General features: G+C 43.3%; 1 protein-coding gene across 3 annotated transcripts in view; it reads left to right on the top strand.

Annotated features, from left to right (window-relative positions):
- Positions 1-16545, top strand: part of zmiz1a (zinc finger, MIZ-type containing 1a) — a 110221-nt gene that overhangs the window by 67930 nt on the left and 25746 nt on the right. For all 3 annotated transcript variants that reach the window (XM_039784714.1, XM_039784712.1, XM_039784713.1), the window contains exons 3-5: positions 8441-8549; positions 11228-11341; positions 14416-14521. In XM_039784714.1, coding sequence (XP_039640648.1) covers positions 8481-8549; positions 11228-11341; positions 14416-14521 — 289 coding nt within the window. In that variant the 5' untranslated portion in view covers positions 8441-8480. The remainder of the gene's footprint in view (positions 1-8440; positions 8550-11227; positions 11342-14415; positions 14522-16545) is intronic.

The raw sequence follows: 16545 nt of genomic DNA, 5'->3' as shown, positions 1-16545 counted from the left end.
AGTGTTGCACTAGGTTGTGTAAAAAAAAAATGGAAAAAGAGAGCTTGAGAGAGAAGTTCAAACCCTGGCTTATTTCTCATCTCTGCAAAACTGGCCAGTCGTGATGTGAAGTGGGAGTGAATGTCCAATTATCGGTTCTGGAAAGTTGCAGAAATGGTCGGACACAGACCTCCGGATCAGATGTCGGATCAGAAAGAGGAGAGGGTGTTAAGCATTCTGGCAGCTCAAACCTGCAATAACTGAATTTTTGGTCACTTTGGGGCAGCGCAACAAGCTGTTAACACAACATATCATCACCTTTTAAGTTGATATGGTGAACTTGTTAGCAAACAGTTGCTTATCAGTCATGTCTCTGACCAAAAGGCAAATGTCCAATATCATACTCTTCTTTTAAAGCGTAACTCTCGCCAAAATGCAACCTAGGGTCTTTTTGTGAATGTACCCGAGTCAAACTTTTGTTTAAAAGCATAATTAGGACGCAAGCTCAAAGTAACAGGGAGGAGAGTAAAGAGGGAAAGCTCCTAAAGCTTAGTTCCATACAAATGCACGGATAATTTGTTGTTTTGTCGTTAGTGAAAAACAATATTGACCTTGTAGTTGAAAAAGGAGCCTCATGTAAGAAACTATACTAAAATCAATAGATGTGTTCATTCGCATTCGGAGATCGACACTTTTTGACTGGCAAGATGGCGGCGAGCGGAAAAACCAACTGCTAAAGTGAGTTGTTCAAAACCTTTCTTTTTAGTAAACTCTGTGTACACAAACAATGTTCTCAATGCTCAGGTTCATGTGTAGAGCCTCTGGTGATACTTTGAGCAAAGTTTCATGTTGTGTCGAGCCTTCTTAGTGTTTTACAGTTTTTTTTCGATTGCTAAAGGACAGTGGGCACAACTTGAGTCACATGTGCAAAACTCTAACTACAGTCTGCACAGCAGCAGTTCATGTGGACCAAACTCTAGTTCGTTTTTCATTGCTTGAACACAGTTTCCAAACTCTACACACTTATCCCATGACTTTAACAACAACATGCACAACACTGAAGATTTACAGCACTTTGTTCAAATGCTAACACACTGCTGTCAAAACTGTTAACCACACATTCAAAACAGAATAGATTTCAGTCTGGTGCCCATCAAACACTGCTGATTGCAATTTTAGCTGAAAGCCTAAGCAGGTGTCTTGTTTTAGACTAGTTAGTATATATGGTATTTATATAGAGAAAGCTCAGAAAGTGTTGTTTGTATACAAACACCAAATACAGCAAGAATGACAATTATACACTATACCATTTGAGAGAAACAGGTAAAAGAGCAAAGATACCAATATGTCCAGGTAAAATGTCTGAGGTTATATACACACCTATAAAAAAAGTGAAAAATACTATATCTTTACAATAGCAAAACTGCGTTCTTACTGTTTTTCAGAAAGTAATGGAGGTGAAGGCAATGGAAAAACCACATTCATTAGTATTTAGAGATGATGCAGACATCCAATGTGATGAAGAAAACTTGCCACATGATGCTGAAGAGAGGCAGGATTAGTCACACTATTCATTGGTACTGTTACGTATGTACCTTTAGTTTTTTTTTCCCAGTAATTCCATAAATTACTAGAGCCAAAATACTATATTGAAGAAAACAGCTGATTTTCATTCCTTCTTGTTTACCTTATGTAAAAACTGGTATGCTATACAATCTATATTTTTTCCTTAAATAAACTGTTGAGTAGTGTCAAGTCACTCAAATTGTTCAAACTGTAAAGATGAAAATTTAAAAAATGTAATTTCTGTACTGGTGTTTGATGCTAGAGTGTTGTTTACTCTCAGTGTGTTCTGAGTGACAGTGTGTGTTATCTCAGTGAGGATTGTTCATAGTGTTTGGCTGCACTGAGCCAGTGTGCCAGTGTGTTAAGAGTTGTGTTGCTTTGAATGAGTTTTGCAGGTGATGTGAACTGTTTAGCTCAGGTGACTGTTGGTAATGCAGACTGTGGTTTGAGTTTTGCATATGTGACTCCAGTTGTGCCCACTGTCGTTTAGCAATCGAAAAAAAAATGTAAAAGTAGCGATTTTGATGCGATCATAGCAGTGCCCCTAGCACTTTCATTCAAAAGGCCATTTGACCGAAAACGAAAATACGGTCAATCTTAAAAGTGGCGCTTCCGTCCTAATTATGCTTTTAAACAAAAGTTTGACTCGGGTACATTCACAAAAAGACCCTAGGTTACATTTTGGCGAGAGTTACGCTTTAACTCTGTTGTGGTCTCCACCATCTCCTGAGGAAAATATTAGTTGCACAAAAACAGCGATTTTGATTATTGATTCAGAGTCACGAATCAAGAAAGAATGCAGTTTACGGCTGGGCGATACAGAGAAAATCAGATATCACGATATTCTTGACCAAATACCTCAATGTCGATATTGCAACGATATTGTAGGGTTGACAATTGGTGCGTTCACAAAATATTTTCACTATTAGATTTTAGATAAATAATCATCAAGTGGGTAACAGCAAGAACAGTCTGGTAAGTTCAGAAAATTACATCACTTTAGTGTTATGTACCCTTTACAACCAGGAAAAGACAACACTTATTACATCACATATTTCGATATTGACGATATCCAAAATCTAACACGCTATCTAGTCTCATATTATGATATCAATATAATCAATATATTGCCCAGCCCTAATGCAGTTGCTGGCTTCTCAAATATGAGGATTTGTTGATGTATTCACTGTTTCACTGTAAATGAATCATATGGATTAATTAGTAATCAATGGATGTATTGATTGTGAAAATTGTTAGATGCAGTATTGTGGGTAATCTTGGGTGTGCATGTAAGCATGCACACCCAAGATACGCCCAAGATACACCCAAGATTACACCCAAGATTACGCATACACCTAAGTGTATGCGTAAGTGTGTATGTACCTAAAAGCAATATTCCTCCCTAAAATATTGTCATGCTATCAATAACAACACATTTAGTTCCAAATATTGTAGTGTTAAAGTCTTGTGCTGCCAGTCCCTATTAGCTAAAAGAGAGGGCACCTCTGTGCTCACTTAGCACATGGTGCTCTTTTTTGATCTCACACATTAAGTGGTGAAATAATCGTCTGCTCCCGGGGGTATCTGGTGGCGCATACCTGCAATACTCCACAACTGAAGCTCCATATTTATAGACAGCAACAGAGCAGCTCACATATCCCCACATCACAGCTGTTTGCATTGCAGTGTTGGGTGTCACATAGCTGCCCGGTGCTCCTGTGGTTGTCACATTAAAACAGAAGATAAACAAACAGCAACATTTAGAGTTTATTTTTTCCACCCCAGGGACAAGTCATTTCAAATTTTTATTGAGGCTGGTGGTTATGATGCTGTTGAGTTTTGTAAAGGCCTGTGGGAGCGATGTGGCCAATAGTTGGCTTTGCTGGGAGGGAAAAGGAGAGGGGGAGAGATTAGTGGAGGAGAGGATTAGCAAAATAATGCAAAGAACGAAACAAATCAGAAAGGCAGAGACATGTTAGTGGAAGTAGGTCTGTAAAAAATGAAGAAACTGTAGCTGAGGACAGAGTGGAGTGGACCAGAGAAAATAAAGGCAATGAGAGCAAAAAGGGACTGTCTGGATATATAGGAGTTTGCCACTAGAGATAATAATGTGTGTGTGTGTGTGTGTGTGTGTGTGTGTGTGTGTGTGTGTGTGTGTGTGTGTGTGTGTGTGTGTGTGTGTGTGTGTGTGAGAGAGAGAGAGTGTGTGTGTGAATGTGTGTGTGAGTGAGTGAGTGAGTGAGTGAGAGAGAGAGAGAGAGAGAGAGAGCGAGAGAGAGAGAGAGCTGGTGGCTTTTTACAGACACAGTGAGAGCAGAGATTGTTGGAGGGAGAGAAAGGCCAGCACAGCTGAGTGGTGTTGATTGGCCTGTTTGAAAACACATGAACTGCAGGCAGAGAGAGAGAAAAAGAGAGGAAGAGAAGCTGTGTGCGCTGGGAGAAAGTGTCGCTCTGTGCCGTGCCACGCTGCAGCCCAAACCACATTAGAGCAAATGAATCCATTCCACCTCCTGTTATGGCAGCTCCCGCACGGGGCCCCAGGAAGGAGAGGGAGGAGGAGGGAGGGAAGAAGAGTGGCAAGAGGGTTGAGATATGAAGGACAGGGAGAGGAAAATGATAGAACGGAAAATGGAAGGTGGTGGAAAGGAGCCGCATGCTGGGTGGCTGTAATGATGTCTGAGGGCTATAGAAAAGGGGAGCAAAATGCGCATGGTAGTGAGAGAAAGACAAAGCTGTGGCCATATAACGGAAGGCAAGAAGGAGGAGGAGGAGAGAAGATCCCCCACTGTGTCCAGAGAGCAGGAGTGATAGTTATGTTCTCCTTTTTCAGACTGTTGCTGAATAATGAAGATGATCTCTGGCCAGACTCGCTCCTTCATATTGTTCAGCGCTGACCTCTAAACTTTACATACAGGATAGACTGAGCATTAGAAGATTAGGCCTAAGCAATAAAACACCACCAATGTTATTTTTCTATATTATTGCTTCAAACACATAATTATTTAACTTAAACTTAAAATCTTTTTTGCTCAGAATATGCTTCTTCCCTCCAGGTCCTGTGGAGCCCATTCACACCGCAGCATAACTTCAAAAATCTAGCGGACAATTTTAAGAAAACACTCCAGTACGTTAGCCTGGAGACGTAAAGCTTTGATGGGTTTGATGGCTGCACGACTTGTATTCCTTCATATTAGGGCTCATTGTGTTTGTCAACTTTTAGCACTGGATCATATTCTGATGATATGGTCATATCATTTTATCATTTCACAAATTGCTGTTAAACAATCCTAATTTTATGTGTGTAAATGAATTGTGTACTTGTGTATGCAAATTGCTTCAAATTGCCCCTTAACTGTTAAATAAAGCAGTTTGAATTGAAGTACATTAAATTAAACGTTTGATGATTTTAAAGGTGGTTTTGCAAACATTATGAAAATACACAGTAATACCTTGATACTGATTCCATTCCAACCATATTGCCCAGCCCGGCTCCTATACCATACATAGTATTAGAGTGCATCATGAGTGCATCATGTGTGTGTGTGTGTGTGTGTGTGTGTGTGTGTGTGTGTGTGTGTGTGTGTGTGTGTGTGTGTGTGTGAGAGAGAATGAATATGTGGTTGTGTACTGCTTCTGCTGCTGATAATGAAGAGATAATTTCAACACTCTTTCTTTTTCTTTCTCTATGTCTCTTTTCCCCACTGAGCCTGGCTCTTCTTGCCCCCTTCCTGCCATACTCCAGTGCTTTTCATGTTACTTTGCTTTTGTTTCCGTGCACTTATTTCTTGTCGCACTTCCCCCAGCTTGTTTTGCTCGGGAAAGAGGGAAGGAGGGAAACAAAATGCAAAAGTTTGTCTGTGTGTGTTTTTTAGACAGTAAGAGAGAGGAACAGAGGCTTCCTAGGATGTTGGTATTATTTGTGGTTTGTTACTCTGCTCTGATTCATAGCAGCATCCTCCCATTACTGTTTAAAGGGAGGTTGTAATATGCACAGCGTAATTGGATATGTAATCCTTTGCTTTGCACCTCTGGTAAGCAGTGCTGAGTGGAGCTGATTAAGATGTTTGGAAGACAATAAAGATTAAGCAGGCCTGTTTTCAGCAGCAGCAGCAGTAGCCCAAAAAGTCTGAAGAAGAAAACAAAAATCACACACTGCTACCATTCTTTCTTCAGTCCAGCTGTAATCAGTCAATCTGTGGAGAAGTAGAGGCAGCTATTTCTTATTTTGATGTTAAAACCTTCAACTTGTTTCCCTTCCTATGATGATTTGACAGATTACGGTTTTATTTTGATAGTTAACAGGAAGGGGTGAGGATGTAGGGCAGGAGGAGAGGCTTCTGCCATGTTTCCTCTGAAGCATCGTCTGTTATGCAACACATTTCCCCCCTGAACGGGGGTGTGGTGCTGAAGCATCTGTCAGCCTGGACAGTCAGTCAGTCAGGTGGATTGACTTCTTATCTCAGTTACAACGCCACCGGCAAGTCACATTTCCACCTCACTCATTTTCCTTTCAGAACCTGAGGGCGTGTCTTTTCATTGACTAACAAAAGCACTGCCTGTTTTTGGGAGGAGGTGTGTGTGTGTGTGTGCGTGCGTGTGTGTGTGTGTGTGTGTGTGTGTGTGTGGGTTGGACCTTGTGAAAGCACAACAGAGGAAAGGAGAAAGAAAAGAAGAGATTAAAGGTAAAAGAGGCAGATTTCTCCACCCCCTCCAATCTCCCTCCTTCCTCTTCGGTCTTGGCTGCGGGTGTGTTGGGACAGCAGGAAGGGGAGCTGGAGGAGAAACAGTTAATCAATAGCCACAAGGTCAGACGGCCAGCGCTGGGCTGGATCGTACCCTGTTAGTGGTCCGTGGAGCTGCCTGGCCGCTGAAGGGGATTTGTAGCACTTGTCAGGGCTTAAAGGAGCCCTCTCTGGACCACTTGCTTTGGGTGTAGTGTGTGAAAGAGACATACTGGTTAGCAGCAGGAGAGGGAGACATCTGCTGGATGCTGGCAGACAGCACAGCAGAATTAGGCCACCCAAAGTTATGGTCATATGTGCAGTCAGAGTGCCTTTGAGCCATGCAGAATGTAAAGTTAGCTGCTTTGTAGGGACTTTTTACAGCAGCCACTGCAGCATCATGCCCATTTAACCTGAGGAGAGTCATATGGCTGCCCCCCGTTTGACCACATTTGCTCCAGTATTACCCCTTTACTCATCAGTGGATCCGATGATGTTTAAGACTTTTTGCAAGTGCACTTGAGGTAATTTTACTCTGGTAATGCATAAGCCCAGAGGATTAGTAATACACTCTTATTCTCAAAGTGTTCCTTTGAAGTATTACCTTTACTCTTAATCAAAGTGAAGAATTAAAGCTTTTGTGTTTACATGCTCTTAAGTGTGTGTGTGTGTGTGTGTGTGTGTGTGTGTGGAGAGAGAGAGAAAGAGACAGAAAGAGTGTGCATACTTGGCAATAGTCTTTCTAAGATAAGCCCACTAGACTGAGCATTACACATGAAAACTCCCTGAGCACTATGCTTTCATCATATTCGGTCTCTTGCTCTGTTTCTCACAGCAGGGGACCTTGGGGGACCCTTTATCTGTACTGAGCAGCTTTCTGGAGCCCTGGCTCCCCACCCTGTGGTCTCTCAGTTAGCCTATTGTGTGGAGGAATGTGAGACGGTCCAAAACTGATGGAGATAAACACAGAGAGGGATGGTGAGGGACGGAAGCCTTGCTGGCAAACCAGCACAATACCTATTAATCCAGCCTCCATTTCTCCCAGAGATGCAGTGATGTATGTGGGGCTGGAATTGCTCTTGTTGTTACTGCTCCCTGTTGGATAAGAACAAGATATAGACAGAAAGAAAGAGATGCTGTAAAGCTATACCTTATCTGTGGTTAGATGTTGGTATAAATCTATGCCTCACTGATAACCTTAATTGTGAGGTGTGCTTCTTTTAAAGAGAGATAAGAGTTCATGTCTTTTTTGGGGGGTTTCATTAAGTGTTTGATTTTTCTTCCACAGGTAAAAGCAATGACGTTTCTTTCAGTTTCATGTTTGTCGTTTGCTGTGGAACATCTCTGTTTCATGCCTTCACCAAAAGCATGTGCTTTTGGTGAAGTGTATAAAGGCTCCGACACACCAACCCGACGGCCAACCTTCGGCAGAAAAGGCAGTCAGACTGACTGACTTTTTTTTTGACCAGAGTTTGTCACAAAAGTGCCTCAGAACACCCCGAAGCGTGTGCGCAAGACGTAATACGTCTCCATAATAGCAGGCGGCGCTGATCTGTATTGTCGCCCCAAAAAATTAAAACCGGCAGCTGATTGGACGAACACGTCGCGTGGGTCTGGCTGCTCCCGGATTTTACAACCGGGCATAATGGCAACTTTGTTCGGAATATGATCTCATATTTTACGAAGATAGTTCACCGAAACGTGTTTCTGAAAAAATTTTAAGCGAGAAATTGGCCATACAGTTGCTGAATCTGTCTTCATTTCGGATCGACAAAGGTCAGTTTAAAAGATTTTCGTCAGATTTTGAGAGACGTTTGTCAGGCTCATCCCGATCGTTATTTCCGGGTTAGCGCTCCACCAATCAGGTTGTCCATTGAGTCCAACTGCCCGCCTTCCGATTCAACAAGTCAAATTGGCCAAAATGGATGCCGACGGCTTCTCCGACTGACGAAGGCACCGAACACACCGAACAGACTCGAGTCACTGAGCTCGCCAGACTGTCCGACGGCCGATAATCGAGTTGGTGTGTTAAACAAGTTGGCTTCCCTGTTTAAGAATTTGTCAAGCTGCTAAAATGCTGTTTGACTTTTATAGGCTACAAACTCTTTACATGGGTGACCTGGCAAAAAACCTTTTCTAACAAATGTACCTCTCCTCTTCTGCTTCCTTTACAGAGTACAGAACCTTTAATGGCGTTCCGGTAGAGACATCAAGATGAACACGTTACCATCAATGGACCGGCACATCCAGCAGACCAATGACAGGCTGCAGTGCATCAAACAGGTGTGTATAAAGACCCATGTGCAGCAGCCTGTAAGTCCTTCTTTAATTTCATTCAGTAAAATGCAGACATGGATTCTGGAGGCAAAGACACAAGAATCTGCATTTCCTCTCCTTTCCTACAATCCTTTCTCCTTTCAGCACCTTATATGGGCATCAGTTTTTCTGGCCATTAGCTCAAGTCACACAGATCATGTTGCACAGGGTCAGAGAGAGAGAGAGAGAGAGAGCGAGAGTGTGAGAGGAGAGAGAGTGAGAGTGAGAGCGAGAGCGAGAGAGAGGCAAATCTGGCAGAACACAAGAAGAGACTTCAAAGAGACCAGCAACATAACAGACTCTACTTTCCCCCTGGTCCTGTGCTCTCTTACATCACGTTCCTGACTCTTGACGTATGCCGGCCCTTGTTGTGGTTTTGCTTAAATGCTTCCTTGACTGCCAGCTTTCAGGAGACTCCTCGCAGACAGATACAGATAGAAAGACACAGTCAGACATAACCCAGGGCTACTGCCTCTGCCTGTGATTAATGGTCTACAAGAACTGGCTGTGGGCTTATTTGTTTATGCTATGTGGGTGTGATCCTTTATATCTCCCAACATCCATATGACACCATGCCTTACAGTGAATGAGTGAATGATAGGGCTTTGAGCTTGCGATTATGAGGTGACATATCCCTTTTCCCTGTGCCTGCTGTTAAACCCCCACCCAATCCCCCACCTAAACTCCTGAGCACCCACTATAATAACCTTTATCTTAACAGGCTCTTGTTGCCTCAGTGCTTTTACTTCGATTGCATTGAGCGATGTGCTTGACGTCAAAACCTTGGGAAAGCCTTATTTCTAGTATGTCAGCTTTTCTTAAATGAGTAGAATTTGGTGGAATTGACACTACTCACCTCACAAAGCCTGCTCAATTATTTTCTCAGGCGTCACTGATAAGCCCTAAATCGCCCGAGTTAACACATCTAGCTTAATAAATGCACTAATTGTAGTTTGGTTTATATACTCCTCTTCGGCTCTTGCTGTAATAGAATTCGTAGTAAACCAGACTTCAAAGGCAGTGATTTAGTTAGTGAGCTCGGAGCTTGTGGCGGCTCTACCAGCAGGGTGTTGTTTTGGTTTGGGGAAAGCCACTGGCAGAGAGCCAAGTGTTTTTCATGCAGCCAGGTAGGCACTGAACAGCCTGATCCTTGGCTGGCCTGAAAAGGGGTAAGTCAGTCCATCATATTACAGAGGACGGTCTGTCAAGCGTCTGGCTCTTTGTCTGCTGAAACCCCATCGCTGCCGCTCAGCCCTCTTCCCCCACCTCCCCGTTCTTGTCCTCATCCTACCCTGAACAGCAACATCAACAAGAACAGCTCAGGCCCCATCCTCTTCCAAAAACTCAGCGGAGCTATTTCACTCTGCTGTCCTCCCCCTGACACCGGAGTCGAGGTTGTCAGGCAGAGTCGGTGGTAAGCGCTGCAGCAGGAGGAGCTGTGAGTTCAGATCTAGACAGACAGCCCCTGCTGTGCTAGTTCTGATTCCTCTCGCGCTGAAGGCTGATACGCCTCCCATCAAGCTGCAATAATGCCAGATTATATCACTCATCTAGAAGAGGCTCCTCTCCTCCCTCTCACTCAACAAGAGCATCTCTCACTTTCTCTCACTCTCCTTGCTTCTCTTCATCCACAGCTAGCTCTTTAATGGCTAATCTTCACATCAAAAAAGATGAGTCACTCAAGGCCTCTCTTGAAGCTCATGATATCATTGGAAACTCTCTGAGATTTTCTCTGCGGGCGGGGACCAGGCCTGACATGTTAGGCCGCGTTCGCACCCAAGAGCCCTTTTGTCACACACCGCCAAAAAACTGCCCTTTCAAAAAATGCTCACCTCTGCTGCCCCCTAAAGACAATAGTTCTACCTTCATTTCAAGAGCACACAAAACAAGACGCTTCAGCTCCAGATGAGAATAATAAATGCTTTCAAGTGGGCTCAATCTCGCCGACTGAACAAGCTGCAGCTCTGCGCCATTTCAGAGCTATTAACCTCCTGAGCCGTGAAGAAAGGGAGCCCAATTTTAAAACCGCTTATTGTGTCCTGCCAGCCTGAGTAGCCTTCAGACACTGGGAAGAAAAGACTCAACTGTTTCAGGCCTCAGTGAACAAGCGAGAGAGACGGACAGAGACTGAAAGAGATTAGACAACACACCAACGGCGCATATTGAGTCTACACACATAGCTGCCAGGACCAAGGTTGTTTTCTTTGTGAACAGCCAAGCCAGCCAGTGGACATTTGGTGCCGAGGCTCTGTTACATTCTGAAAACAGGCAATGAATGATGAGAAGAGAGAGAATGAGGATTGGAGGGAAAGATGTGGTTGCTGTATGGGTCATGGGGGTGAGGGCTGGGTGTTGCCAAGAGAGATTAACAGGAAACACTGGCATCATTGTTGATATGGGTGTGATCTTCTTCCCACAATGCAGCAGAGCCCTAAGTGGGCGTATATTGGAAGGAGTCAAGGTCCTCACAGGGTTTTGCAGAAACACAAGACATTAAATCAAGGCAGTTTGGAGGGAGAGCGCAAGACTGCGAAACTATTTGGTTTCGGTGTTTTTCCAATTTGTACTTAATCTGAAGAAAGAAAAAAAAAAACGCTCATTTCCATTGTTTCTAATGGCAGTCTCCTTCCTCTGTGTTTGCACAGCACTTACAGAACCCGGCCAACTTCCACTCAGCGGCCACAGAGCTGCTCGACTGGTGTGGAGATCCCCGGGCCTTCCAGCGACCTTTCGAGCAAAGTCTCATGGGATGTCTGACGGTACGCAAACAGTAATTATGGTTTTCGTTGGGTTTTTCAGGTACTTTTTAGGAGACATGACCAACACAATAATTAGATTTGGGACACTGAGAAGTTTTAGGTTAACCTAGACAGTGCAATAGCTGAAACACCATTCATGTCATAGTCATATTGATATTTGGATTATACTATTTTTTGGGATATTTGAGTAAAATCAGTTAGTAGCAGGCATAGTCCCACTAGGTTTGTATCAAGCAGTTATCCAAGGCAGCGGCTCAGGCCCTCAGAGGCCAGTGACAGAGGTTAAAGTCCTTGTCACCCACTGCTTCTCTCTACTTTGTGCTTCACACACACACACACACACACACACACACACACACACACACACACACACACATATTAAAAAAGAGGCTTGAACAGGACTGTGGGTAGCCTGTCACCCCTGGCTATTGCCTTTCAGTTCACCAGCTACCATTAATTGATCTGGACTAGGGCTGCAACTTATGGTTATTTTCATAGTCAATTAATCTGTTGATTTATTTCTCGATTAATCGATTAGTTGTTTGGTCTCTAAAATGTCAGAAAATGGTGAAAAATGTGGATCAGTGATTCCCAAAAGCCCAAGATGACGTCCTCAAATGTCTTTTCAACTCAAAGATATTCAGTTTACTGTCACAGAGGAGAGAAGAAACTAGAAAATATTCACATTCAAGAAGCTGGAATCAAAGAATTTTTAAAATTACTCAAACTGACTAATCGATTATCAAAATAGTTGGCGATTAATTTAAGAGTTGACAACTCATCGATTAATCGATTAATCTTTGCAGCTCTAATCTGGACACAGGCCCAGAGAGCTGGCCTGCACCAGGTGTGTGGAAAAAACTCACATACACTTACATACACAGTCACATGTGTGAAAGAGGCTTTAAAGCAGAGAATTGAAAGTTTCACGCGTCTGTCGCTAAGATCAGCCTATGAAACTCTGAAGGAACATTGTCCCCGGCTGAAGTGGTAGCGTGAGCAAACAGAGAAATGCTCATTACTGTGTAAATCACAATAAAAGCCTCTTAAAGGCTGATAAAGAGCTATACAATGGAGCCCACCACTGAGAGCCCTCTCAGCATGGGGCTGTTTCCATCAGCTAAATTGTTTCATCAGACTCAGAGAGCAAACGGCTTCTCAACTGGAGAATTACTGCACGCAACAAGTCCTTGCATTCTTTGAAGGATTTTATCTTTGTGACGGTACCTCGCTGGCTTTGTATCAGAGCGCTGAACTGAAATTTAAAGATGCGCATCAATCATAGCCCTTGAGATTTATCGTAGCTGAATGAAACTGAATGTGTGCCTCATGTGGAGACGCTTCTTCCCTCCGGCATGTTGTACATGTGGAGGTCATCCTCCGATCCCTGGTGGACTATCGGCTCCAGAGCAAATCAAAGATGACATAACTGCTAGTGCTGCACTATTAGCTGTGTCTGCTTGACAATTTGTGGGTTTTTTTTGCGTACTGTATCAAAAGTGTGGGTAATGTGATGTCAGTGCAGGCAGACATCTGTATTACTGCCTCTTAGTAGGAGTTGCCTTTCACATACAACCGCTTAAACAACAAGCAGAAGGAAACTACAACCCCCCCACCTCCCCCCCCTCCTCCTCCAGCAAATACATAAACAAAAATATCAATGAACCAGTAACCCTCCAGCACTGTTCTCACACTGACGGGAATTTGGGCCGGAATGTACGTCCTTAGATCGAGATTAAGCTGAAAACACTGTTAAATCTGTGTTGAATCTATGCTAGCCTCTGTAGATGGCTGCCTGGCTGCCTGCCTTGTGCAAACTACAGGGCATGCTCACTCACGCAGGAAATTAAATGATTGACAGCAACATGATTCAACCGTTTGTCAGAATCGTCATTGTTTGCATAATATGGTTGGGTGGAATAAACTATGTTAAGTATTTACGTATCCCCTGGAATTCCCATGTCTACTTTGCAGCTTTAAATACATTTACAGTGATTAACTGTAGAATTGTATATTACAGTCTCTTGACTGTATCAATCAATCAATCAAATAAACCCTATTTATTGACATCATTTCCATAGTTTTTCCTTCAGTGCTCAAGCAGCCATATCACCTGTAACAAAGGCACTTCATGATCACTGCTAGCTGTTATGTTGGCTCTTTAAAAGGCACCCCAGCTGACCTTGTTAACGCTAATGTGTGTTTTGAGGTCAGAGGGAGCAGAGGAGTTGTCATCTGCTAGTAGACAAAAGCAAAGGAGGTTTCCTTCTAATAATGATTTACCCCTGTCTCCTGAGTCCTGTTTAACGTTACTTAGCATCCCCTTTCACGTTATATTAGAGTAAGGGAGGCTCCTGCTTTATGTCCCATAAATGTTCAACCTCTTTTTGAAGTCATTAGCACAAACGGATTATTAAAACCTTACGGCTGGGGACTGATTCTTCTCAAAATTGAAAGAAAAAAGGAGGATTTTTAACCTTTGCTCAGGGGATGCTGCTGAAACGAACATTACTTACTCTTTTTCTACACTGGCCTCCGATACACACACAGTTAGACTTGTTAGTTTAGCTGGATATCCAAATACCTATTATTTCAACATTTTCCTGCTCTGTCTGGGTAATTAAGCCGGCAACCTTTAGTCAGAAGACAAACTCTGTTCATTTTAGGGCCAGAGCGGGCTTGTTTGATGATAACTTTTGACTCTGTTCGCTCTGCAGAGCGGCTGTGGTTTGGCTTTCTCAGCTCTCTTGGAGGTTGATGCAGTCATCAGACTCGTCCTGACTGTGGATCACTGAAGCAATCCAGACTGCAGACTCCACATTAATCTCACTCATTGAATGAGTGTCTGTCTTTAGAAAAATTAAGTTTAGTGATAGCAGGGGTTCAAAATATTAACACAATTAAAAAAGGATTAAGTTGTCCTTCACTATAGCTTACAGTTTATTTAGCATTTATTATTCATGTAAGTAATATTAGTAAAATATCAATATTTTATTGTATTGTGTAAGATGGATTGATGGATGGATGATAGACAGACAGACAGCTATACTCATGATCCATCGCTCTTTCTCCAGGTGGTGAGTCGCGTTGCTGCTCAGCAGGGGTTTGACTTGGACCTAGGGTACAGGTTGCTGGCTGTGTGTGCTGCCAACAGGGACAAATTCACTCCCAAGTCTGCAGGTAAGGCCCTCCACTTTACTAAAATGCCAGCAGATGCATGCTCATACATCATCCCATTTACTGCTGTTGACTTGCAAGACAGCGGACAACACAGTGCTCATTGTTCTCCATGCTGCAATTATTCACTTTTTCATGAAACAAAACAATGAAAACAAATCGCTGTATGGCTTTAAGTCGTGATCATTCTGCTCTGGCCATGAATGCACAACGTAACTGCTTATTATGTTTTGAGCACTATATAAAGGTCATTACGATATGTTGTTAGCACGACACAGATAATCTCATAATTATGCTAACAGACAGTTTAATTTGTATATTATTTTGTTCCTGCCATTGCTTAAAAAACGAATGAAAGTTACCATGAATCTGTGGTTTGCAAATGTGCGACTGCGACCACAGACATCACACAAAAAGCCCATAGAGCATTATAATGTCAGATATTTTTAGTCCCATTAAACATTAATGTGCTATTGAGATGAGCTGTCCGGGTGGTAGCCTCACAAAAACCGTCTACTCAACAGTCTTTCCACACAAACCCACACTTGTATGTGCATATTTGCGCATACACACACACACACACACACACACACACACACATAAACACACACATGAAGAGAGAGAGAAAGAGCGAGCAGTAATGCTATCCTCAGACATTTATCTATCAAATCCAATTTCCCCCCGATCTATACCTCCCCTCCCCTCCTCCCTCAGTCCTGCAGGAGCAGCCTGTTGTACATTTGTCAAAGTGAAATGTGCAGAGGCGGGAGAGAGGAGAGAGAGAAAGAGATGGATGGCTGGGGAGGTGTCGCTGATGTGTGCTGGACCACTCACTCTGCGTGACAGAGACCTGACAAAGCCGTGGCCAGCCAGTCAGAACACAGATAAACCTTTGTTCGGCAGTTACAGTTTGGAAGAAGTGAGAGTAAAATATTTTGATTAAACTCTCTGATTCCTCTGTTTTTCTGACAAGGCGAATATGTCACTGTTTTATAACAAGAACTGCTGTGACAGTAACAGTAACGCTCGTAATCGTATCCCATAATTCCTCATATGAACTGCAATGTGCTGCAACTGAATATGCTGAAGGCAGAAATGTATTAGTTTCTGCCGTTTTTTGCTCACATGGTCCTATGATATGAACATTTGCTCAAGCTGAATATCCCCTTTCAGTTGTGGTGGGAAGCGTCTTGTTGGGAGGAACTTAAGTGGTCAGACAGACGTCAGTGTACAATATTGATTGCTGTATTTCTCCCTCTGTCTGTGTTCCTGTGTTGGGATAATGTGATTGTTGTCCAGGCATGGCTCGGACTGGCTGGCTGTCTGGGCTCGGCTGACAGTCAGAATCATCCTCCGGCCTGCTGATGGTTCTGGGATCTAATAGAAGACAGCACTGTGTTTCAGGAAGAGCTGTTTATGCACAGCAGACAAATGGGAACTGTAGTGTAATTATGCGGTGGGGGGGCAGTCATCAAACTAGGCAGGCAGGCTGTCAGGGTGGGAGGCAGATGTGACTCAGGGCAGATCTTACTCACTGAGCATCCGTCTTACCTCCCGCACAAGGACGTCTGTCTGAGAAAGCAGACAAGCAGACGGGAGGGCGACAGAGGAGATTTGATGCACACTTGAACTCTGAGAGCTCACACAAAGATGCAGAGAACAAAGCATTTGTTAGCTGTATGGTCATATGTGTGCATTTCTACTGTCTTTGTGTGTGTGTGTCCGTGTGCATGAATGTGTGTTTAATTGTGCATCCCCAGCACAATCTTCGTAGAGCCTGCATGGCGACAGAGGGCCGCGAATCTGACACCTGAGAGGCCAGACGAGGGCTGAGAAGTCTAGGATGCTCTCTGCGGGCTCCTAAGGGGAAGAGGCAGACTCTTAAGACTGCAGATCAATCCCACTGACGCTTTCTTTCAGAGCATCAGTTAAAGAGGAAATTGATAAAGCACCCTACTAGTAGTTGCAAAATTAAGTTGACGTGTGTATTTCTCACTACAACTACAAAATGCTGTCATTGCTGCACA

The sequence above is a fragment of the Perca fluviatilis genome, chromosome 19 (assembly GCF_010015445.1).
Source record: "Perca fluviatilis chromosome 19, GENO_Pfluv_1.0, whole genome shotgun sequence".
NCBI classification, from domain to species: domain Eukaryota; kingdom Metazoa; phylum Chordata; class Actinopteri; order Perciformes; family Percidae; genus Perca; species Perca fluviatilis.
This window is presented reverse-complemented; position numbering and strand designations above follow the sequence as displayed.